Source organism: Aegilops tauschii, chromosome 7 (genome assembly GCF_002575655.3).
Source record: "Aegilops tauschii subsp. strangulata cultivar AL8/78 chromosome 7, Aet v6.0, whole genome shotgun sequence".
In the NCBI taxonomy this organism is placed as follows: Eukaryota; Viridiplantae; Streptophyta; class Magnoliopsida; order Poales; family Poaceae; genus Aegilops; species Aegilops tauschii.
The window spans coordinates 119,167,827-119,193,684 of record NC_053041.3 but is presented as its reverse complement, the minus strand read 5'-3'; the positions used below and the strand labels follow the sequence as shown (position 1 = coordinate 119,193,684).

Genomic DNA, 25,858 nt, shown 5'->3' with positions numbered 1-25,858 from the left:
TAAAAAAGAAGCTGCAACCAAGTACCACCAATGTTGGAGCCGCCCATCGCGGATACTAGAACCGACTGCCACAGATGCACGCACCGACAAGCCCCGGTGATGCGTCCTAAAAAAGCTGCAACCAGTACCACCGATGCTGGAAGCGGACACCATAGGTGCTAGAACTGACTGCAGCAGATGCTGGCATCGACAACTTCCGAAGATGCGTCCAACAAAAAAAGCTACTGCCAACAATTGGTCACCGCGGGTGCTGGAACTGGCTGCCGCGGATGCAGGCACCGGCAACCCTCAGCCATGCATCCATCGAAAAAGCTGCAGCCAGTACCACCGATGCCAGAAGCGGACACAATGGGTGTTAGAACCGATTGCAGTAGATGCTGGCATCGACAACCCCCGGTGACGCATCCATAAAAAAAGTTGTTGCCATTAGCATCGATGCTGGAATTGGCTACCGCGGGTGCTGGAACTGGTTGCCGCGGATGCTGCCAGTACCATCGATGTTGGAACCGATGTCGATGGCAAGGATGATTTTTTTGTAATCGTCATAAGATTTTGCTACGACCGAGGATTTCTGCTACCACCACTTTTGCATGGCCATTTTTGGTGGCAGTCCATAGGGGAAAGCTGCAATTGTCCACGGGACGGGGCGACAACGGTGAGTATGGGAGCGAAGACTTGCTGGAACGACGGGAGTGCTACAATGGCCTGGTGTGCAAGCACGAACAACAACCCCCGTGTTGCAATCGTAGGCGGCAAACAAGAAGAGGCTACACGATGGTGCTGCCGGGGCCGACAACACTGACGAATGCGCTTGCTGTGTCTCCCGGAGGAGCACCCGAATGGGAGGCGCGCTGGCCGTGATGACCTTGCTTCTCTCCCCTGCGAGCGTCATTGTGATTTGAGGGAAGAAGAAAAGGATGTGGGGTTGGGGATGAAGAGGAATCAGATCTAATGGTTGGGAGACAACTCATCCGGCGCTTGGCATGCGACCGAGTAAATGGCGCCTGGCACCCCCGCCAAGGGTGTAGTTATATCTCAGTCGACAAGTGAGATAACATGTAAGAAAGGAAAAAGAAAAAGTAGCACGAATCTTAATGTGAGATCTTATGAATATAGCATTGACTGAGACTTAACCAAATCTTAGTTGAGTGACATCATAGCAAGACTTGGAAAAAAGTGCAAGACTCATGCTGGCCATATAACAAACAAAAGTGGCACTAAGAGCATCTCCAATAGAAGATGTAAAGGAGATGTAAAACTTTACATCTTCTAAAAGTGCCTTTTGCATCTCTAAAAGAGAGACAACTCCAACAGATGATACAAAATGAAGATGTAAAAGAGCAACTCCAATAGATGATGTATAATTAGTGATGTAAACTAAATCTACTGTTGATATTGAACCTACTGTCGAAACTGAACCACCGATCAAAATGGTCAATGCTCTCGCTCGCCGACGGCCAGATTCTCACGCGCCGCCGGCTGCCGATTAAATCGAGTTGCTGCTCCTTCTCACCTCCTCCTCTGTTGCACACTGCTAGCAGCTGCTGCCGCTCCTCCTCTGCCCCAGCTACTCCTCGTCATCTCCTCCTTCGTGGACACCGTCGACCGGGTCATGTCCCGGGTCGACGTCGAGGCGGAGGGCCATGAGCGCGTGTGACCGCCACGCGCGTCCGGCAGCCTCCTCTACTCGCGGCCGCTCCTCTGCTCTAGCGCGACCATTGGCCGAATTCGGGCGGCGGGGATGGCCAGCGATAGACTGAAATGGGTAGGGATGGGGTCGGAGTTGGCCGAAATCGGTTGACAGCGATGGGCGAAAGAGGATGTGCGGCGGCTGTGAGCGCCGATTTGGTGGAGGGCGGTGGCGCAACAGCGGTGGAGCCGGTGGCGCGGCCGATGGAGCGCCGGGATCAGGCGGCGGCGTGACATTGTGGGCCGGGCAAGGCGGCGACGCATGGCGGCCAGGCAGATAGGAAATGAAATAAATTGGGTAGTTGACTCGCGGACAGGTTTTTACATCTCTCATAGATGGAGATACAAATTTGCAACTCATGGTATCGTTTTTTACATCTTTGAGAGGCGATTTTCTTTTAACATCTTCGAGAGGCGATTTTTTTTTTACATTACATCATCTGTTGAAGAGGGGTTTTGAGGCCATGAAGATGCAAAAATTACTTATTTTTAGGTGGGCGCTACGGGCTGATCTTTTTTAAAAAGATATGTCAGCCGAGCGTTACTATCCACCATTACAACAGCTTTGTTGTGAAAATTTCTTACGGAAGACATCTTGTTACCGTTATTTTTGCAACAAACATCTTTCTACAGTTTTTTTAGAATTTTTCTGCAACAACCGTCTTTTTGTGGATTATTGATTACTAGTAGAAGGTACGTGCTATGCACGTGTTCTCCAGTAATTCATTTTAGTATGAACACATTGCTAGTTTATTTGAAATACAAAAACATCTTATATTTTGGTACAAAGGGAGTAGTATGCATGCCTTTAGTGTTAAATTCCGTCGAAGTGTCAAGTTGCTGCGTTCAAATGTTTGGTGGATACAAACATTTTAGTGCTTTGATTTGTATAAAAGCTATAGCTTTTTACATTTTTTAAGAAAGCTATAGTCTATCATTGTTGTTTGCCGGATCTTCTAAGCCTCCAGCCATTGAGCATTGAAGTTCTAAACAGCCACAAAAGATCTTACGTACTTCTGCACCAGCACGTGTGTGGATCAGTTTGGAGCATTCCAGAAAGCTGGTGGAGTCGCTTTGGTGTCTGTCCGTACATAGCGAATCCACGAATTATAAACCGTTGGATCTTTTAGGCTGGGTACTGATAAACGGTGGATGTTTAGCTTCTGGAACAAATCTATGGCTTGTAACTGCTCCACGGTCTTGCCGGATAGCTAATTCAAGTTCAAAAATGTGTGTACTATAGTGGTAGAGATATTTCTACAAAACAAAGCCCCATCTTGTTGTGGATTATTTTTTGCAAGAGGAGCATCACAATAGTCGTTCGCTGTCAAGATTTGCAATAACACGCTTGCACTTGCCTTTATACTGAGGACGCATGCACTTGCCTTTATACTGAGGACGCGTGACACGCAATAGAGGTGATGGAAGCGTGATGATTATCAGCCGACTGAGCGCGCAATCGTTTTCCTTATTTTTACATCTACACCATCTATTGAAGATGTCTAACATTAGAACTTAGCTACCAGTGCTACCCCAAGAGAATCAATCTAAGAGAATAAACGAAGAAACTAATTTAAAAGTTTGCGAATTATCTTCCAAAACTTGCTGACCCTCAGTCAGATCTGCAGAGAGCACGGGCGGCGCGCATCAACGCCGCCCCGGCCGCGCCGCGCATCCCTTGCTTCCTCCTAGGACGACACGCCGTGGCCCGTCGACAGCCTCTGTTTCTTCTTCCTGCCGCCGATGCTCGCGTCTTCCTGCGTCGTCGTCCATGGCCCTTCCTCCCCTCGCCTCCCATCACTTCCCCTGGAGTCAAGGCCGGGGCCGGAGGCGGACCCTGGGCGACAGGCCCTTGGCGGCGTCCCAGAGCCCATCGCCAATGAACACCGCTTGTTCACACCCTTGTTACAGGACGGCCGTGCCTGCGCAGACGTAGGTCCAGAGGTACAGGATGGACTCGGGGCCGGGGCCTGGACCCGGCGGCCCATAGGTGGCGCACCGCCGAACCCGCCGGCGACGAGGTCGGCCTGGAACATGTCCACGAACAGCTGCTGCAGCTCCTCGAAGCTATCCTGCAAAGTCATCACGTCACGTCATCAATAATATCCACACAAGCCACAGATCTGAGCTTGCAATGCACGCCGCAATTTCAGAACGTGATCAGCGCTTCAGGAGGACTGGCTTGCTTACGGTTGGCGTTGCCTGGCTCATCATCTCGGCCATCTCTCCGAAGAAGCCGCCCATCCCCGACACCTGCAACCATAGATAGAGGTCCGGTAAATAACCGAATTGGCTCGATCACAACGGAACATGATTAATCAGGGGCACGGTAGAGCACATGTTGCTCGTCGAGGCGGTCGTCGTCGCTGTCATAGACGCCGACGTCGTAGAGGAGCCGCTTGCCGGAGTCGGAGAGCACTGCGTGGCACAACATTGGAAACAGAGGAGGCCCCGTACGTGGCATATGAGTTTTACACACGCAGGTAGGCGGCAGCAGCAGAAAGATCTGCTTATTCGCCATGGAGATAACTTTTAGTTGTGCTTCTGAATGAAAGCACGTAGAACAGAAGAAGATAGTGAAATGGAGAAATCGTGACCGGAGTATGCGCTCTGGATCTCCTGGAACCGCTCCTTGGCCTCCTGGACGCGCGCCGAGCTGCCGGACGCGGAGCACCGGTCCGGATGCCATGTCTGCCACAACAAGATCGAAGAGAATGATCTGATTACAGACAGATTCACGGCACATCAACTCGGATTAGTCCAGATACGCGACTTGGACTCACCATGGCGAGCCTCCGGTAGGCGAGCCTGAGGTCGGCGTCGGAGCACTCCTTCTTGAGCCCCAGGACGGCGTAGAGGTCGGCGTCGGCGACACCCAGTTGCCGGTGGTCGACCATGCCGCCGGTACCACCTTCTTCACGTACGGTCGCTGTCGAGCTTGTCGCCGACTCGCCGGGGCGTTGTCGGCAGCTAGCTGGCCGGAGGCGCGCGAAGGCGAAGCGGAGAGCAGGAGCGTAAGGTGGCGTACGAAGGAACGAACGTTCACGAGCGGACGAGGTGGGCCGGCCGGTGTCTGTCTGTAACTCTCTTTCTGTACTCTGCCTTGGCAGCAAGTTGCGTGGGTAGAACGTACCAGAAGAGAAGCGTGTGGTAGTCTCGTGGAGTGGTGGGGTCTCCACCCGCCGCCGGAAGCCTCCAGAAGCGTTGAGAGGGTGGTGAGACCGACGGCCGGCTGACTGGCTTTTATTTCGTTAAAAAAAATGGGGCGGGAATTTCCGCTTTATGGAAAAACTGCAACGGGATGCTTCGTATGCGTACCAAAGTAGAAAGATACCGCAGATTGACACAACCCAGATGAGGAACGGAACGGTGACTAGGTTGGAGTATACCGTTCATCCACGAGCGAGGAAAAGGCACTCCACCATTTTTTTTAAGTACGCAATCGCGTACCTTAGCTTTATAAAAAGTAAAAAATACATACAAGAGAGAGATTACAGCAAGGCATAAGCAGCACACACAAGCGCCAGCCGGCCTAGCACGCTCCAATCCTAAAACACAACTCGACTACTCACAGAATATGCTAACTTCATGTGCACCCGCTCTAACCCAGGACCTAAGCTCATCGAAGATTTGGCTAGTGAAGATGGCCACTATCAAGCTTACCCTTGACGGACCAAACACCAATCCGTTTTGATGTTTCCATAAGTGTCAACAAATGAGCATTACAACCGAGTCAAAACCCTTCATGTTCGCCTTTGGTATACGCAAAGTTTGTTTTGGGGTTCCTCGAAGAACTTTGCTTGGTTTGTTCCCGTGACCTTTACGTTTACTTGTCAAGGAGGGTCGACGTTTGTTAGTCCTCACCTAGTATCCACATGTGCTTGGAACATGTGTTTTCTCCTTCCTGTGTAGCATAACGGTTTGTGGCTCAACCACTTTGCTCTATATGTGTTATATGACTATGTTAAATGCTTCCGCTTGTGACATTAAATGTATGCCCTGTTTATCCAATTGTCGGTCATGGATGTCCGACGGTACAAAGGAGGTGCTGCCGGATTTTCCCACGAGCATGCTTTGGTTTGTGTGTGCTCTTGGTGGTAACATTCCTTCTTACAAGGAGGGGTGCTATAGTTTCAACTTCGTCAACAAAATGAATGCGTGGCCCATTCGAATGCTTCTTAAATTATTAAATTTATATTTTAACACCAATTGTACTAAAGTTGTGTCAATTAATTTAGGTCAAAGGGAGTAGTTTTCCATGGTATAATTTTATGTGGTATGACTCGTATATTTTTGGTCAAAGTTCGACTAAGTTCATATTAAAAAATACCAGCATCTACAATGCTAAAGATATACTCCCTTTGTTTCTAAATACAAGTCCTTCTAAAGATTTTAATAGAAACTGCATACGAATGTATCATAGACATATTTTAGTGTATAGATTCACTCACTTTGCTCCGTATGTAGTCCTTTATTGAAAACTCTAAAAATATTTATATTTAGTAGCGGAGTGAGTATAATATGAAACTGCGTGTAATGATATTGATTTGATATTGTGAATGTTGATTTTTTTTTTCTGAAATATTGGTCATTCTCAATAAAGTTTGACCAAAACAAAAAAATTATGTGCGGAGAAAAAGAAACGGATGGAGCACTACTAGACGTTGGATAAGATGTCGAAACCTGCTCAATTGCTGAAACTCCACTGCTGAAACCTGCTCAATTGCCTTTTTTTGTGCAGTACTGAAGTGTCTACGGGATTCGAGAACGTTGACGGAAATGGACAGGAGAGAGGAGATATTATTAATGTGGCCGGTCTCGGGAAAGTTCCCGGCTTGCCGGCCCGGCCATTGCACCGCCACCGTCTACGTGGCCGCCAGTAGCCGACCACGCGAAAAAGCGCAGTCGTCTAGCATCTCTTGTGTGCATGCACCTGGCCAGCCTCTCGAAGCTTCCTGTCCCTCCACTTTTTTAACCCCCTCGAGAAGAGCCCACTTCATTCATCCCCTACTGTCGCGTCTCCGTTTTGAAAAGTGTCGACGCCGTTTGAAATCAGGGCCGCAGGAAGCACGTGCTGATCGGGCAGAAGCGTGGGCGATGACTAGGATCGGACTGCGCCACAAAATTGTGCGCAAACCAGGGTAGTACCGGCAGCCTCCTTCTAAACATTTGGCTCACCAATGGTTTTGACTACTAGCAATGTTTATTATGGCTCACCAATGGTTTTGATTACTGCCACATACCCATCTTAATTAGAGGCATCTGTCACTAGACATTTCTCACATGACACGCTGAAATGGAGAACGTGGCAGGGTTTAGTTAGTGTCGTTCGAATTCTTCCGTTGTGCATTCGCGGTCTTGGAATCTCCTACTGAGCTCATGGTTACGAATGACTGGATTTCATATGTTTGCAAGTGTTTTGTTTATTTCTTCATTGTACCTACACTTTAACTACAGCAGAGTACTTGGAAATGAAAACTTTATGGGTAATTTGGTTGTTATGTCACCTATGGCTAGACGACGGTGCAATGCTGTAACACCCCGGATGTAACTTGCCATATTTATAACTCCAACTCTTGCCATTTCCGGCTATATGTTATGATATTTCCTTCGTGGTTGGGTTTTGTTTTTTGTTTTGCATTTTGTTCATGTCATGCATCCCATATCATGTCATAATGTGCATTGCATTTGCATACGTGTTCGTCTCATGCATCCGAGCATTTTTCCCGTTGTCCGTTTTGCAATCCGGCACTCCCACCTCCTCCGGCGCACCCTCTTGTTTTCTTTTCATGAGCGGGTGTCAAACGTTCTCGGAATGGACCGAGGCTTGTCAAGTGGCCTTGGTATACCACCGGAAGACCACCGGTCAAGTTTCGTTCCATTTGGAGGTCGTTTGGTACTCCAACGGTTAACCGGGTAACCGCAAAGTCCGTTTGTGTGTTGCAGCAAAACCCCTCTCTAAACAGCCCAAAACCCATCAAAATCTCTTCCATGCTCTAGGTCGTTCGATCACGATCGTGTGGGCAAAAACCGCACTCCATTTGGAGCCTCCTAGCTCCCTCTAGCTATAAATATGTGCACACCTCCTCCAAATCCCGGATCAAACCCTAGAAAACTTCCCCGCCGTCACCGGACGTGTCCGCCGCCACCGGACACCTCCCCGCCGCCGCGCCCGACCACTCCCAGCCTGCCACGTCAGCGCCGGCCGCCTCAGCCGCGCCTCTCCACCGCGCATCAAAGTCCGAAACATGTTAACGAAACTTGCTATGTTTACATGGTTGCCATTATATCTTTGGGTCCTTTTTGGATTATGGTCAGTAAGGGACTTTTGTTAAGTGCATTTAGTAGAATACTGCCATGCCTTGTTTTGCCATGTTAATTTCCTGTAGCATGTTGATTTCGTGCTGTGAACATTGCTACCTGATGCTGTTTCAGTCATGTTCAGTAATTTCAGAGTCTGTGAACCTGTTATCTTTTGCACTTTTGCCATGCTTGTTTGAACCTGCTATGGTGTGATCTAGCCGTAGCTCAGTGTTCATCTTTTTTCAGGTATCTCCTGTAGATTGCTTCCATATGCTTTGTTGCTATGTTGGAGTGCTGTAGCATTGTTAGTTGTTGCATTTTAAGTGCTATCATGCTGTTAATCGCAGATTCGTTTCATTCTTGTTTTGCTTGCCATTTGCAAACCGTGCATCCGTTTCCGGTGATCTTTATATCGATTTCGACCGAAATCATCTCATCTTTCCAGTGGCATGCTTGGTTTGCCAAGTTACTGCCTTGTTCATCATTTTCCTTCCGGAGCACGCATATGCATCGCATATCACATCTCGCATATCATACATGTATTGCATCATATTGCTCGTGCATTTCCCGTGATTGATTGTGGTTTCGGTTGCTTGTGTTCTTGTTTTGGGTAGAGCCGGGAGACGAGTTCGTGAACGAGGAACCTGTTGAGTACGCTTACGAGGATCAAGCTTTCGACAAGTCTGAGAACCTTGCAGGCAAGATGAACATACCCTCGAAATCACTTCTATCTTTGCTTTGCTAGTTGTTCATTCTATTGCCATGCTGCGCTACCTACCACTTGCTATATCATGCCTCCCATATTGCCATGTCAGCCTCTAACCATCCTTTCCTAGCAAACCGTTGTTTGGCTAAGTTACCGCTTTTGCTCAGCCCTTCTTATAGCGTTGCTAGTTGCAGGTGAAGATAAAGTTGGTTCCATGTTGGAACATGGATATTTTGGATATCACAATATCTCTTATTATATTAATGCATCTATATTTTTGTAAAGGGTGGAAGGCTCGGCCTTATGCCTGGTGTTTTGTTCCACTCTTGCCGCCCTAGTTTCTGTCATACTGGTATTATGTTCCTTGAGTTTGCGTTCCTTACGCGGTTGGATGATTTATGGGACCCCCTTGACAGTTCGCCTTGAATAAAACTCCTCCAGCAAGGCCCAACCTTGGTTTTACCATTTGCCACCTAAGCCTTTTCCCCCGGGTTTTCGCGAGCCCGAGGGTCATCTTTATTTAAACCCCCGGGCCAGTGTTCCTCTGAGTGCTGGTCCAACCTAGAGCACCGTGTGGGACCGTCCCTTGGCAACTTGGGTTATGTTGGTACCTGTACGCTTCGCTTATCCGGTGTGCCCTGAGAACGAGATATGTGCAGCTCCTATCGGGATTTGTCGGCACATTCGGGCGGCTTTGCTGGTCTTGATTTACCATTGTCGAAATGTCTTGTAAACCGGGATTCCGAGATTGATCGGGTCTTTCCGGGAGAAGGTTTATCCTTCGTTGACCGTGAGAGCTTATGATGGGCTAAGTTGGGACACCCCTGCAGCTCCACCCCTTTTCACCATCCTTTCCTATAAGCTTAAATAGTCTTGATCTCGCGGGTGTGAGATTGCTGAGTCCTCGTGACTCATAGATTCTAGCAAAACAGTTGCAGGTGCCGACGATGCCATTGCAGATGATGGGATCGACCTCAAGTGGGAGTTCGACGAGGAACGTGGTCGTTACTATGTGTCTTTCCCTGATGATCAGTAGTGGAGCCCAGTTGGGACGATCGGGGATCTAGCATTTGGGGTTATCTTATTTTTCATTTGGATCTTGACCGTAGTCGGTCTATGTGTGTATTTTGGATGATGTATGGATTATATTTATGTATTGTGTGAAGTGGCGATTGTAAGCCAACTCTCGTTATCCCATTCTTGTTCATTACATGGGATTGTGTGAAGATGACCCTTCTTGCGACAAAACCACAATGCGGTTATGCCTCTAAGTCGTGCCTCGACACGTGGGAGATATAGCCGCATCGCCGCCACCCAGTACTGGGGTGGGAGTTCGGGAGTATTGCCATAACTCGTATAACGGATATTTTTCGAAGGTTGAGGTACACGATTTCCGAAGGTTTCTTGGTTATGTGTTGACGGATGGATACTGCTGGATCTAGGGATTGCTAGTTTGGGTGATATATTTTGTGTCCCCTGTATCCCCACCACCAGATTGCATAACCAGAAAGTTTCGGGAGTTTATAAGTGGGAATTCGAGTAGCTCCTAGGATATCTTTCCGACAGACGCATGATATGAGATTGGGGTTCGACGTCTAGTGGTCCGCCTTTCCACGGTTGGTTTTACAATGGTCTCGTAGTGTCTTAAAGAGTCCTTGGCTATGCCAACTCGGGGACGCTTCGTATGTCTGCACAACCTTGTACATGATGGTGCTGTACGATCGAGCCCGTGTGGGCCCCACCACGAAAACTTCGGACGAAATCTCTATCATATGTTTGTTCCGGCTTATTCTGCAAGCCAATACTTTGTTTTGTTTGGAATTGTGGTATTCGACTTGCTTCGAAATCAAATGTTGATTCCATACCTTTTTCTAAGTGGCTTCTCAACTTAATGGAAGTGTGATGATTTACTATGGAATTCATTCGTTAATCCTCGTTCGAATGTTTATTTGAAGACTATATGTTGCAATTTCTATCCGTTGATTCTACTTGTCTATTTGTCTATCAAGATGCTAATGGATGTCACCCTCTTCAGGATGGCTCCGCCAACGCGTCAGAATCCGGATCGCAATGAAGGGAGTCAGGCGAACCCTCCGCCACCACCTCCGCCTCCGGAGGCATGGTAAGCTATCATGGCAGCCACCAACGCTAATGCTCAGATGGTTCTGCAACTCTTGCAAGAACGCACCCAAGGGCAAGGCAATCAAGGAAATCAAGGTCAAGGCAACAATCAGCCTCACTTCGCTACCCTCAACCAGTTTCTCGCAAATCAGCCCAAGTCTTTCAGCTACTGTGCCGAGGCCACGGATGCCGATGATTGGCTCGTGGACATCAACAAGCATTTTGAATGTAGCAATGTCAGGCCTGAGGACTATGTCAAGTTCGCTTCTTTTCAGCTCAAGGACCAAGCTGCTGATTGGTATCAACAATACAAAGATTTCAGAGGAGGTCGTGTGATCACTTGGACTGACTTCTGTCGGGACTTCAAAGCGCACCACATTCCACAAAGTGTTGTTGAGAGCAAGCGTGAAGAGTTCCGCAATCTCAAGCAAGGCAACATGTCTGTGTATCAATTCAACATCCAGTTTCAGAAACTTGCTCGCTTCACTAAACAAGACGTTCCTGATGAAAAGAGCATGATCTATCACTTCAGAGGTGGCCTTAGAGAGGATCTGCAGTTAGCTCTCGTTCTTGTTGAGCCTACTCAGTTTGATCAATTCTACAATATGGCACTGAAGCAAGAGGCTGCTCAACTCAAGTGTGAGGCTTCTAAGAAGAGAGTCAGGGACGCAGTTCAGTCTTCTTCTTCCTCACTAGTGGCTGCTAAGCAACAGAAGTTCTGGTTGCCTCCTCCTCCTCCGTTTCGCCAGCCTTACCAGCAGAAGAACAAAGGTGGCCATGGATCTTCCCACTCTTCCAACTCTGGCTATCAGAACAAGTCCCAGAATCAAGCTCCAAAGTCCAATGCTCCTTATCATCGTCCACTCTTAGAGGTGACTTGCAACAAGTGTCAGCAGAAAGGTCACTATGCCAACAAGTGCTTCAACCAAAGGCGTCTTCCGCCTCCTCCTCCTGTCAGATCTTCCAGCAATGCAGTGGTCAAGCATAATCCAAAGTCTGCAAAGGTGAACATGATGAATGCAGCTCAAGCAGAGGAATCTACTGATGTGATAATGGGTAATCTCTCAGTTAATGATATTCCTGCAAAAGTCTTATTTGATACTGGTGCATCGCTTTGTTTCATGTCGAGATCATTCTTTGCAAAGAATGATTTTACTTGGTCTTATCTGGATAAACCATTGGGTGTTGTTTCTCCGGGGAAGTCAATGAGAGCCAACTCGATAGTTCCGGATGTTTCCATTAAGATGGGAAACTATAAATTTCTGTCTTCTCCAGTTGTTCTTGGTGACTCGGATATTGATCTAATTCTCGGGATGGACTGGCTTTCTAAGCACAAGGCTCAACTTGATTGTGCTGCCAGGGAAATTCAATTGACACACTCTTCCGAGGATGTTATCATCTAAGCCGCTCGTGATGAAACCATTCGGTTATTTTCTCTCAATGAGAAGGGCGAATTGAATGCCATCTCTCAAATTCCAGTCGTTTGTGAGTATCAAGATGTCTTTCCAGAAGAGCTTCCGGGTATGCCTCCTCACCGGCCAGTTGAGTTCGTTATCGATCTTGAGCCGGGCACTGAACCCGTTTGCAAGCGTCCTTACAAGCTTGGACCCAAGGAGCTGAAGGAATTGAAGAAACAGCTCGATGAACAAGAGCGTCTAGGTTTGATCAGACCGAGTTCATCTCCATGGGGTTGTGGTGTTCTTTTTGTCCAGAAGAAGGATGGCACGGACCGACTTTGTGTCGACTACCGTCCATTGAACAAGAAGACTATCAAGAACAAGTATCCACTTCCCAACATCAATGAGCTATTCGAGCAACTCAAAGGTGCCAAAGTATTCTCCAAGCTTGACCTTTGTATGGGTTATCATCAGATTCGCATTCGTGAAGAAGATATTCCCAAGACAGCATTCAGAACAAGCTTTGGTTCTTATGAATATACTGTCATGTCTTTCGACCTTGTCAATGCTCCTCCAACATTCTCTCGGATGATGAATTTCATCTTCAACCCCTATACCAATGAATTCGTTCTGGTGTATCTCGATGATATCTTGGTCTTCTCCAAGAATAAGAAGGATCATGCCAAACATTTGCGATTGGTGCTCGACAAGCTCAGAGAGTATCAATTCTATGCGAAGTTCTCTAAATGTGAGTTTTGGCTTGATGAAGTTCTTTACCTTGGTCACATCATCTCTGCCAAGGGCATCGCTGTTAATCCCGAGAAGGTGTCCACAATTGTGAATTGGGAACCTCCTCAGAATGTCAAGCAGCTCCGCAGTTTTCTTGGTCTTGCAAGCTATTGCCGAAGATTCGTTGAGAATTTCTCTAAGATTGCAAAGCCTCTTTCCAACCTCCTCCAGAAGCATGTGAAGTATGTCTGGTCTCCTGAGTGTGACGTTGCTTTCAACACTCTCAAAGAGAAACTAGTCACAGCTCCTGTCTTGACTCCTCCTGACGAATCCAAGCCATTTGAAGTTTTCTGTGATGCTTCTCTCCAAGGTCTCGGTGCTGTGCTAATGCAAGAGAAGAAAGTTGTTGCCTATACCTCTCGTCAGTTGAAGCCCAACGACAAGAACTACCCCACTCACGATCTTAAGTTGGCAGCAGTTGTCCATGCATTAATAACGTGGAGACATCTCTTGTTGGGAAGAAAAGTGGACATTTTCACCGATCACAAGAGTCTCAAGTACATCTTCACTCAGCCCAACCTCAACCTCAGGCAGACTCGATGGGTCGAAATGATTCAAGAGTACAATCCGAGTATTGAATATACTCCAGGCAAAGCCAATGTCATTGCAGATGCTTTAAGCAGGAAGGCTTATTGCAACAACTTAATCCTCAAGCCATTCCAACCGGATCTTTGTGAAGCTTTCCGCAAGCTGAATCTCCAAGTTGTTCCTCAAGGCTTTCTTGCCAACCTCATAGTCTCTCCTACTTTGGAAGATCAAATTCGTGAGGCAGAACTCCTGGATACCATGGTGAAGAAGGTGAAACGTGGTATCGACAAGGGTCTTTCCAAATACAAGTGCTATCGGATTGATGACAGAGACACTTTATTCTTCGAGGACCGGATTGTGGTTCCTAAAGGTGATCTAAGGAAAGTCATAATGAACGAGGCGCACAATTCTCTTCTTTCCATTCATCCTGGAAGTTCAAAGATGTACCATGACCTCAAGCAGTCGTATTGGTGGACTCGAATGAAGCGAGAAATCGCTCAATTCGTGAATGAATGTGATGTCTGTCGAAGAGTGAAAGTAGAACACCAATGACCAGCTGGTCTCCTCCAACCTCTTGCTATCCCAGAATGGAAGTTTGATCATATCGAAATGGACTTCGTGACTGGATTTCCCAAGTCCAAGTGTGGAAATGATGCTATCTTCGTTGTCATCGACAAGCTTTCTAAAGTGGCTCATTTCCTTCCAATCAAAGAGTCTATCACAGCAGCTCAGTTGGCAGAGCTATACACCTCCAGGATTGTCTCCTTGCACGGCATTCCACAATTGATTTCTTCAGATCGTGGAAGCATCTTCACTTCTAAGTTCTGGGACTCCTTTCAGAAGGGCATGGGCACCAACATTCGCTTCAGCACAACTTTCCATCCTCAAACTAGTGGCCAAGTCGAGCGAGTCAATCAAATTCTTGAAGATATGCTCAGGGCTTGTGTCATTTCCTTTGGCATGAAATGGGAAGATTGTCTTCCATATGCCGAATTCTCCTACAACAACAGCTTCCAAGCAAGTTCGGGCAAGGCCCCGTTCAAGATTCTCTATGGCAGAAAGTGCCGTACTCCTCTCAATTGGTCAGAGACTGGTGAACGCCAACTTCTTGGCAATGACTTAATCACAGAGGCTGAAGAAATGTGTAAAGTCATCCGTGATAATCTCAAAGCCGCGCAATCGCGCCAGAAGAGTTACTATGACAGTAAGCACCGTGATTTGGTTTTCGAGATCGGAGACCATGTCTACCTCCGCGTCTCTCCAATGAAAGGCACTCGTTGCTTCGGTATCAAAGGGAAGCTTGCCCCTAGATTCGTGGGTCCTTTCAAGATCATTGGCAAAAGAGGCGACCTCGCCTATCAACTTGAGCTTCCTTCCAACTTCGCGAACGTGCATGATGTGTTCCACATGTCACAGCTCCGCAAGTGCTTCAAGACGCCTGAGCGCACTATCAACTTTGAAGAGATTGACCTTCAAGAAGATCTGTCTTATCATGAGCACCCCGTTGCTATTCTCGAAGAAACTGAGCACAAGACTCGCAACAAGTCAATCAAATTCCTGAAAGTGAAGTGGTCGCACAATTCTGACCGAGAAGCCACCTAGGAACGCGAGGACCACCTCCGTTCCGAATATCCGGAGTTCTTTCATTCCTAGATCTCGGGACGAGATCCTCTCGTAGTGGTGGAGTGTTGTAACACCCCGGATGTAACTTGCCATATTTGTAACTCCAACTCTTGCCATTTCCGGCTATGTGTTATGATATTCCCTTCGTGGTCGGGTTTTGTTTTTCGTTTTGCATTTTGTTCATGTCATGCATCCCATATCATATCATAATGTGCATTGCATTTGCATACGTGTTCGTCTCATGCATCCGAGCATTTTCCCCGTTGTCCGTTTTGCAATCCGGCACTCCCACCTCCTCCGGCGCACCCCTCTTGTTTTCTTTTCGTGAGCGGGTGTCAAACGTTCTCGGAATGGACCGAGGCTTGTCAAGTGGCCTTGGTATAGCACCGGGAGACCACCGGTCAATTTCGTTCCATTTGGAGGTCGTTTGGTACTCCAACGGTTAACCGGGTAACCGCAAAGTCCGTTTGTGTGTTGCAGCAAAACCCCTCTCTAAACAGCCCAAAACCCACCAAAATCCCTTCCATGCTCTAGGTCGTTCGATCACGATCGTGTGGGCAAAAACCGCACTCCATTTGGAGCCTCCTAGCTCCCTCTAGCTATAAATATGTGCACACCTCCTCCAAATCCCGGATCAAACCCTAGAAAACTTCCCCGCCGTCACCGGACGTGTCCGCCGCCACCGGACACCTCCCCGCCGCCGCGCCCGACCACTCCCAGCCTGCCACGTCAGCGCCGGCCGCCTCAGCCGCGCCTCTCCACCGCGGGCCCGCCGTCGCCCAGGGCAGGCCCGCCCGGGCCCGAGCTGTGCCGCCCCTTGGCCGGCTCCTCCAGCGCGCGCCCCGCCCGCGCCGCCGCCTGCCGGCGACCGCGCCCCGGCCTCCTTCCTCCGGCGCCCCGTCCTCTCCCCGCCAGCGCCTCCTCTTCCCCAACCCCGGCGAGCCGCGCCGAGCCCGTGATCCCGATCCAGATCGGGTCAACGCTAGGTTGACCCCGAGACCCCCCCCGAAAATCCTAAGTCCTTTGCATTTTACAATATCTTGCTATGTTCAGTGCATCATAACTCTCTGCATATAGCTCCGTTTCGCGCATGTAATATATCGAAATGTTCGTCTCTTGATGCTATTCATTTTGTTCCATTGCACCATGTTCATTTGAGTCAATCTTGATGCCCAAATCTCTGGTGCAAAAGTGCTAGTTGCTGTTTTCTGCTGTTACTTATCAGAACTTGGAGATTTGTTATTTTTGTTCCATTTAATCTATGCATCTTATGGGCATGGGCTCTACATGTGTTTTGTTGTATGCCATGCCATCCTTACAGAGGTGTATGCCATGTATTTTTGTGATCTCTATGGTGACTACCACAAGCATGCAAACTAGGCCCCGTAATGTTTCTGATTTCAGGGAATTAGTAAATTTACCGTGTCTGTCTGCTGTTATTTTATTGCTATGTATCCATGTGGCTACAGAGAGATCCATGCTTATTTTGGAGATTTTCAGTAAGGATGTTTTGTAGATATTATTGTAATTGATCCATTACTACCCTTGTTTGCAATTATGGAGTGCCATAGCATGACTCAATCTTGCTCTACTTTTGCTATAAAATATTTCTGGCAGATTGTTTACGTGTTATTCAATTTTGCCAAGCTTGTTGTAGTTGTTCCATACATGCTATGTACTTGATCTTGCCATGGATAGCTTCATAAACATGCCATCTTGCTGTAGGTATGCTTGTCTTGTCATGCATTGCTTTGTGGTGAGTACATCAAGCTCACCAAGATGCCTTCATATTATTGTTTCTGCCATGCTCTGTTTTCTGCCAAGTCCGAAACATGTTAACGAAACTTGCTATGTTTACATGGTTGCCATCATATCTTTGGGTCCTTTTTGGATTATGGTCAGTAAGGGACTTTTGTCATGTGCATTTAGTAGAATACTTCCATGCCTTGTTTTGCCATGTTAAGTTCCTGTAGCATGTTGATTTCATGCCGTGAACATTGTTACCTGATGCTGTTTCAGTCATGTTCAGTAATTTCACAAAGTCTGTGAACCTGTTATCTTTTGCACTTTAGCCATGCTTGTTTGAACCTGCTATGGTGTGATCTAGCCGTAGCTCAGTGTTCATCTTTTGTCAGGTATCTCCTGTAGATTGCTTCCATATGCTTTGTTGCTATGTTGGAGTGCTGTAGCATTGTTAGTTGTTGCATTTTAAGTGCTATCATGCTGTTAATCGCAGATTCGTTTCATTCTTGTTTTGCTTGCCATTTGCAAACCGTGCATCCGTTTCCGGTGATCTTTATATCGATTTCGACCGAAATCATCTCATCTTTCCAGTGGAATGCTTGGTTTGCCAAGTTACTGCCTTGTTCATCATTTTCCTTCCGGAGCACGCATATGCATCGCATATCACATCTCGCATATCATACATGTATTGCATCATATTGCTCGTGCATTTCCCGTGATTGATTGTGGTTTCGGTTGCTTGTGTTCTTGTTTTGGGTAGATCCGGGAGACGAGTTCGTGAACGAGGAACCTGTTGAGTACGCTTACGAGGATCAAGCTTTCGACAACTCTGAGAACCTTGCAGGCAAGATGACCATACCCTCGAAATCACTTCTATCTTTGCTTTGCTAGTTGTTCATTCTATTGCCATGCTGCGCTACCTACCACTTGCTATATCATGCCTCCCATATTGCCATGTCAGCCTCTAACCATCCTTTCCTAGCAAACCGTTGTTTGGCTAAGTTACCGCTTTTGCTCAGCCCTTCTTATAGCGTTGCTAGTTGCAGGTGAAGATGAAGTTGGTTCCATGTTGGAACATGGATATTTTGGATATCACAATATCTCTTATTATATTAATGCATCTATATTTTGGTAAAGGGTGGAAGGCTCGGCCTTATGCCTGGTGTTTTGTTCCACTCTTGCCGCCCTAGTTTCTGTCATACCGGTATTATGTTCCTTGAGTTTGCGTTCCTTACGCGGTTGGGTGATTTATGGGACCCCCTTGACAGTTCGCCTTGAATAAAACTCCTCCAGCAAGGCCCAACCTTGGTTTTACCATTTGCCACCTAAGCCTTTTCCCCCGGGTTTTCGCGAGCCCGAGGGTCATCTTTATTTAAACCCCCGGGCCAGTGTTCCTCTGAGTGCTGGTCCAACCTAGAGCACCGTGCGGGACCGTCCCTTGGCAACTTGGGTTATGTTGGTACCTGTACGCTTCGCTTATCCGGTGTGCCCTGAGAACGAGATATGTGCAGCTCCTATCGGGATTTGTCGGCACATTCGGGCGGCTTTGCTGGTCTTGATTTACCATTGTCGAAATGTCTTGTAAACCGGGATTCCGAGATTGATCGGGTCTTTCCGGGAGAAGGTTTATCCTTCGTTGACCGTGAGAGCTTATGATGGGCTAAGTTGGGACACCCCTGCAGGGTATTATCTTTCGAAAGCCGTGCCCGCGGTTATGAGGCAGATGGGAATTTGTTAATGTCCGGTTGTAGAGAACTTGTCACTTGACTTAATTGAAATACATCAACTGCGTGTGTAGCCGTGATGGTCTCTTCTCGGCGGAGTCCGGGAAGTGAACACGGTTTGAGTTTTGAATGACGTAAGTAGGAGTTCAGGATCACGTCTTGGTCATTACTAGATGACGACCGTTTCGTTGCTTCTCTTCTCGCTCTCTTTTGCGTATGTTAGCCACTATATATGCTTAGTGCCTGCTGCAGCTCCACCCCTTTTCACCATCCTTTCCTATAAGCTTAAATAGTCTTGATCTCGCGGGTGTGAGATTGCTGAGTCCTCGTGACTCATAGATTCTAGCAAAACAGTTGCAGGTGCCGACGATGCCATTGCAGATGATGGGATCGACCTCAAGTGGGAGTTCGACGAGGAACGTGGTCGTTACTATGTGTCTTTCCCTGATGATCAGTAGTGGAGCCCAGTTGGGACGATCGGGGATCTAGCATTTGGGGTTATCTTATTTTTCATTTGGATCTTGACCGTAGTCGGTCTATGTGTGTATTTTGGATGATGTATGGATTATATTTATGTATTGTGTGAAGTGGCGATTGTAAGCCAACTCTCGTTATCCCATTCTTGTTCATTACATGGGATTGTGTGAAGATGACCCTTCTTGCGACAAAACGACAATGCGGTTATGCCTCTAAGTCGTGCCTCGACACGTGGGAGATATAGCCGCATCGTGGGCGTTACAAATGCATTTGAGATTTCTAATCCTTTCTTTCGCATACTGAAACAATAGTTCCATATGTGAAGTGGATATTCTAGCAGTGCAACATCAATGGTCCAAAGTATACTCACAAATTGACAAGTCTATGCAGAAAATTCTATGCCGATTGTTGCTCAAAGCTTATGGAGATAGATCTATACTGATCGTCTTTTCTGTTTTATTATTATTTGAGCTTCAGTCTTGCATGGAAATCGACATAACATGTGACTCTTTTCTTATTTGGGCATGCATTCTTACTCAAAGTAATCCTCCCAACAATGGTTCCATACATATTTGGAGATCCTAACTGCACAACATCAATTGTTAAAGTATATGCATTGCTACTTAAAGCAAGATAAACATACAATGGTATTTAACTTTTTTTACCATTTAATTTAATATTAAGTCTTGCATGAGAAATAGACATAGCATCTGGTTCGTGCTTATTTGTGAATTCTGATGTATTATTGCGTTCAATACTTCTGTTTGTTGGCTACACTAATATTTTAATGATGAACCGATGAAAGATATAATTCTAGAGATATTCTATAAGCATGAAAATTAATATGTGAAGCCACTTCAACCCTTTGCAACAAAATAATATATATGTTCTGTCGTTACCTTCATCAATAATAGATGTTGTCTTATTTAACCTAGGAAGCACAACACTAAATAAATTAGCATTTGACAATAGTCGGGATAGACTCATATCACATTTGGCCGCCATAAATATTCATCATGACAATGGCCTGCCATATATTTTGTATGGGTGGTTGGAATTTCCTTTATGTACTTGTTTAACTACATATGAGTTATTTCTCCACATTCATGATGTCCTACAACATTAAGTTTATTTAATAAACACTAGTAAATACGCACGTGCAACGCATGTTAATATTTAGACAATATATTATTTGCATGTGGATATTAGGTATGCTATTATTTGTATGTTAATTTTTATGATTAGTCAATGTGTACGTGCAATGCACGTTAATTTGGAAGTATATTAAGTGCATGCGGATATTAATTAGAATATTATTTGCGTGTTATTATGTGATTAGTACTATATTTGGCATGAAATTAACTGCACGCTAAACGTGTTGAGCGCTCGACATTGAAGCAATCTAGGTCGTTGGATTGAGATGATTTGATGGCCAAGATTAATTGGATCTGCCTCTTTGGGTCTTTTTATATTGGTATAGATAAAGTTTCTTATGCACAAATCGTTGTCTCTTTATATATTTGTCATGTCCCATTGCAATAAGTGCATCATATTTGTACTATCTCCGTCTAGGTGTATAAGAGCAACTCTAGGAGACCCCACATCCGGCGCGAACCCGCATAATTCCGGCGATTATACGGGCTCGGCCCATTATTCTGGCCAGACCAGAGCCTGCGTCAGTGTCCGACCCGTAAACATTTTTGCCGCAGCCCGCAAACGCTAGCCCCGAACCAGTATAACTGCGGGCTTGCGGGGTAGATGCGGGTCGAAACCCTATCCCCCCACAGCCGCGTTTGCCCCCAATTCCCCACCGCGCCGCTCGATTTGTCGCCGCCGACGAGCCTGCGAAAGCCATGGACGACTCTGGGGATGAGGTGGAGCGCCGTCGCCGCTCCAGATCTGATGCCACCCGCAAGCGAGGGGCGCGTCGGTGGCTCAACCGCGGTACCCGGCCGCCACCGGCCTTAGACCGCCGCGAGCTCGAGGACTTCGATCGCGAGCTCGCCCGTCTTCGCCATGCCTCCTCCGGCAACTTGTCCGCCGGGAGCTCATCCGCGGGCGCATCGAGCTCGCGGCTCGTTCCGGTGAAGAGGGAGCCGGAGGAGGCGGTGAAGAGGGAGCCGGAGGAGGCCGTGCCCAATGCGCCGCCGTGCTGAGGCGTCATCAGGCCCCAGGACTACCTCCCCCCCGGGGTAGGAGGAGCTCCTCGAGCGCGTTGTCCTCGAGCGGTCGCGAGGGAGCAGGAGGAGATTGAAGAGCGCATCCGGCGCGAGCTCGAGTACGAGCGACTCTTCTTCCAGACGTGCGTCACGGCATCGCAGGCGCACGCATCGAAGGAGGCTGACCTGCGCGTGATGAAGGCGGAGCAGGCGAAGCTCTACGTCGACCTCGACTCCTCTCACTCCTCTGACTCCGACCGAGCGCCGCCGGTGGGCAGCTACCACAGGAGCTCCGGTGAGCTCAATTTTGTTGTAGTGGTACGGTACCGTAGGCCCTGTCTAGCATCTCTGACCTTTAATATGTATGTATGTGCTATGTACGAACTTATGCGAAGAAGAACCATCTATGCGAGCGAGCTCCGGCGAGCTGTTGCTTAAATTTCTCGCGCGAAACAACTTTTTTTAAATATTACGGGTTTGTTTGCGGTTTCTGTTATGCCGCCGCGTTTTTCAGCCTGCATAAGCGCCCCCGTGCGAACTGTAAACACAGTTTACAGTTCGGCAAAATGCGGGGTCTGCTAGAGTTGCTCTAAGTCACCTTACGAAAACCAAATAATCCCAAACACTTAGGCGCGGTGCATTAACTCCCATCTCGTTTCTTGTTTCTTGACATAAATAATTGAATCAACCAATAAAAGATGTGGGGCGTGTATACTTTCAATGACTTGAGACTACCAAACACGACATACAGTGGTCAGTTTATTGCATGTAATGTTATTAATTAGAAAACAAACATTAAGTTCTCTCGTTTTCCTCCGTCTTAGCCGCGGTGCACAGTCTAATATGACTTACGCACCTGTACCGAGGGAGTAGTCAACACTATAGATGGTCGTTATTTATGAAGACTGCACCTTCTGTGCATAAAGTATCTCATGAAATTGATTCCTAGCAACCACAAGATACATTATTAACTATGCATGTATGTACATGGTCGAGAGCAAACCAAGTGTGTCTTTTCTCTCCACAAAGGTTCACCAGATTTCTCACCAACACAAATTGTTACCAAACAACAATGTAAGAAGGGACTAGAGGAGAAAATGCAAGGAGGGACATGCTAACTTTGGAATAGGAGTAGGAGATATCCAGGATCAAACTCTTAGTACGAAGCAATGTAATATGTGCTGCGATTGTGTCAAATATGTGTATAAGGTTACACTTGCACTAGTTGTACTGTGGAGCCTGATGGTTGGGCATAATCCGGGCCTAATATGTAATGGCACCATGGGGTAGCAAAACTAGACTAGACAAAACCGGTAAGCTAGACACGAGATCAGGAAAGGGACGATATCTGGGCTTGCAGATAGAGCAAATTGATCGTGGTGGAATGTTCGTGATGTGTCTAATGGCCTCGCCAATTTTTTACGTTGAATGTATTATGTTGATTTAGTACATGCGATAAGTGTATGTAGTCATGTCATAGAGATATTGCATTGATCATCGAACCACATTGAGAAATACCATCTCTATTTATTTTTCAAGCAGTTTAATCATGCAAAATATAACACTATGTAGTATATAGTTGTACGACACAATTGGGGTTCTCAAACGTCAAAGAGAAACCTAGCATCGTGTGCAGAGTAGACAACGAGCGATATATCAACAGAACTCTTGATGCTCTCTAAACATTAATGTTTCAAAGTATACTCACAAATTGGTAAGTAGTCTATGCAGAAAATTCTATACTGATTGTTGCTCAAAGCTTATGGAGATAGATCTATACTGATCGTCTTTTATGTTTTATTATTATTTGAGCTTGAGTCCTGCATGCAAATAGACATAACATGTGACTCTTTTCTTAGGGCATCTCCAACGCCGAACCTCAAACCGCCCGCATAAGTCCGGACCGCACAGTCCGGACGTGTCGTGCAATCCAACGCGAGCCTGTATCGGTCCGCTGGGCGGTCCGGACGTACTTTCTCCCGCAAAACGGAGATAAATGTGGGGTGCTTTGCGGGTGTCCGGACCTCTCCCAAGCCCGCGTCTGATCGCCCTGGCCCACCAAAAAAACCCACCCCCTCTCCCGCGCTTTCCATCGAACGCCCACGCCACTTGCCGCGTCACATTCATGCCGACCCAGAGCATGCAACGGCCGGCATTGATGCCACGATTTGACCAAACGGGAGGGCGACGCTGATGGACGTGAGCTCTTGGGCGTCGCCAATTCAATGTGGACGCCGCATCCCGAGGAACCAACTCCGTTCGCTGCGCCGCATTGAAGCGGTCTGACCGCCCCTTCACCTTGTCTGCTGCCACTATTTAGGCCGTGCGCTAACGACACACAGAGGCGCACTCCCCCTCCCCGAGCACCGCCCCTCCCCTCCCCTCCCCCGTCTCCGTGCCCAAGCCCCTCCTCCTCTCTGAGCCCAGAGGCGGCGATGCCGAAGTCATCATTACTAGGGAAAACCCTAGCAGTAGCGCGTGTCATCCAACGCTACTGCTATACATGGCTAGCAGTAGCGAGGTTTATTGCAGAGCGCTGCTGCTAATATCTGCAGCGCTTTTTATCAGGAAGCGCTACTGGTATGGGAGCGCTACTGCTAACTTTATTCCCCTCGCTACCGCTAGTTTTATTAGTTTCTGGTTCTTTTCTGCATATTTTTTTTGCATTTGAACAGGCTTTATACAATAATCTTTAGCATATCATACACATACAAATGTAATCATAGCATATACATACAAATAGTTTCATCAAATCATGTCATCATCATAATCATCATCCAACACAAAGTGGTCTCTCGTCATCATCTCGAAATAGCGATACAAGTCTCGATTACTTGCAACTACATCGCCATCCATCTAAACAATGATATACGCGAGAAGAGCTATCACTTTGAGTGAGAGCGGAACTATGCAGTACATGAGTTCGTATCCCTCTCTCGCATTAGCGTGAACCTAAACTAACTACTGGCTGTCGCTCGGAAACCGGAAACCGGTACACCTGGGCTTGACATTCCGGCCACTCGTCGTATACTCCTGGCGTAGCACTTCTTCGCCATCGATGATCTATACACCTGCATCGTCACATGAGTCGATGATATGCAACATATATAGTTGAGCAACAGAAAAAGACAGACTTGGCAAAAATAGAAGCAACATATCATAAGCATAAATAACAAAGTTCATCGTACCCAAAATGCCCTTACTAGAGTGATCTTCGCTAGTCGAGGAGGACGGTTTAATTACATCACAAATAAAGTTTCGTTGTGCATAACTCAAAGTTTTGTCATACAGAAAGTATGGACTAAACGGACACATTGTCATATATCGACAATCACTCCAACATGTCGTGCCATCCATCCAAGTCAGGGAGATAGTCCCCGAGCTTAGTGAAAGGCTTCAGGTCGAGACCCTGAGTGGCTACGCGTGTTCGGACGTCTTCCCGCGACATTTGTCCTTCTTCGTAGAACATCCCTGTTTTTTCGACGACCTCCTTCATGATGATTTGGGCAAGTTCGCGCTGGATGTGATAGAACTCAGCTCGAAGTCGATGATCCTCGATATCTCCTAAGTTCTTTGCGCATTGCAGAATATGGGCATCGCCGGATCTAGGTGACATGCGAAAGTTCTGGTGATCCCGTCTGTACTCCAGCATGTGGTGTAGGACATAGAATCCATCATTAAGAGAATCACTCAGTTGCTGGATGCAGCAGAAGTCAGTCTTATGGCCGAAGGCGGGCCTGCCGTCCCTTTTCTTCTTGTCCTTGACCTCTCCACCCCGTGCGCCATAGTAAAACATAGCACTGTCGAGAACAGGCTTGATGTGGGTGTAATCCTTTTTGTTATTGTTCTTCGACGAGTCCAAGTAAAGAGCGTGGGAGTATCGGGGGTAGAGGATGATGAGGACGGCGCGCCCGCCCCTGTGCAAAATAAGTACACCTCAAATTAATTAGCCTCCACCGTGCAAATTAATGATTGAAATCAAAGGAAGGATATCCGTGCGGATGACTTACAGGGGATGATAAGGCACAAGAATCACCTCCTTGTCCTTATTGGCGAGCATGAAATTGATGATGTATTCCCTCGCGTATTCACGGTGCTCTGCGCAGACTCTCAAGAAGCCCTCGTGCATGAAGTATGGGTCAGCGACACAGATATGAGGTATCTGCTCAACCCCGATGAGGTAGTTTATGTGCAAGGCATAAAGGCGGACAAACGTAAAATCCAGCTTCTTCAAGTGAAACATGTCGAAGATGTAATCGAATCGAAGGAAGAACTTCTCCGCGGCGAATGTGTCGACGTACGACAATTGCCGCGGCACGTTAACCACGTAGAGTGGGTACCCTGGATTTTTTGAGGCGATGAGGCCTTTCTCTATCCGCAGCACATCGTCATGAAGTCTCCTTAGATCGCCGAATCTGGCCCCTAGCGCTGCTTTAGGTAGGATTGGTTGACAGGGGATATGCCATTTTGCCGCACCGGGGATATCTATACAGTCTTGAACCCGAGGCTGCTGGATCATAGAAGCAGCTTGGTTGCCTTTCCTCGCTCTCTTCCTAGGCTTCTTTGCTACCGGAAGGTTGTCTATAATACGTTCAGCCT

General features: G+C 47.2%; 1 protein-coding gene across 2 annotated transcripts; it reads right to left on the bottom strand.

Annotated features, from left to right (window-relative positions):
- Positions 1–3,108: 3,108 nt before the first annotated feature.
- On the bottom strand, positions 3,109–4,821 carry LOC109749042 (uncharacterized). 2 transcript variants are annotated; one of them, XM_020308041.4, is made up of 5 exons: positions 4,473–4,821; positions 4,287–4,380; positions 4,028–4,107; positions 3,880–3,942; positions 3,109–3,761 (listed from the first exon to the last, which is right to left on the bottom strand). In XM_020308041.4, exons 1-5 carry the CDS (start codon positions 4,584–4,586, stop codon positions 3,378–3,380), a joined length of 735 nt encoding a protein of 244 aa, XP_020163630.1. In that variant the 5' UTR covers positions 4,587–4,821; the 3' UTR covers positions 3,109–3,377. The 2 variants fall into 2 exon arrangements, with proteins under 2 accessions (XP_020163630.1, XP_020163629.1); XM_020308040.4 differs by having other exon boundaries at positions 4,028–4,380; positions 4,473–4,797.
- Positions 4,822–25,858: the final 21,037 nt, after the last annotated feature.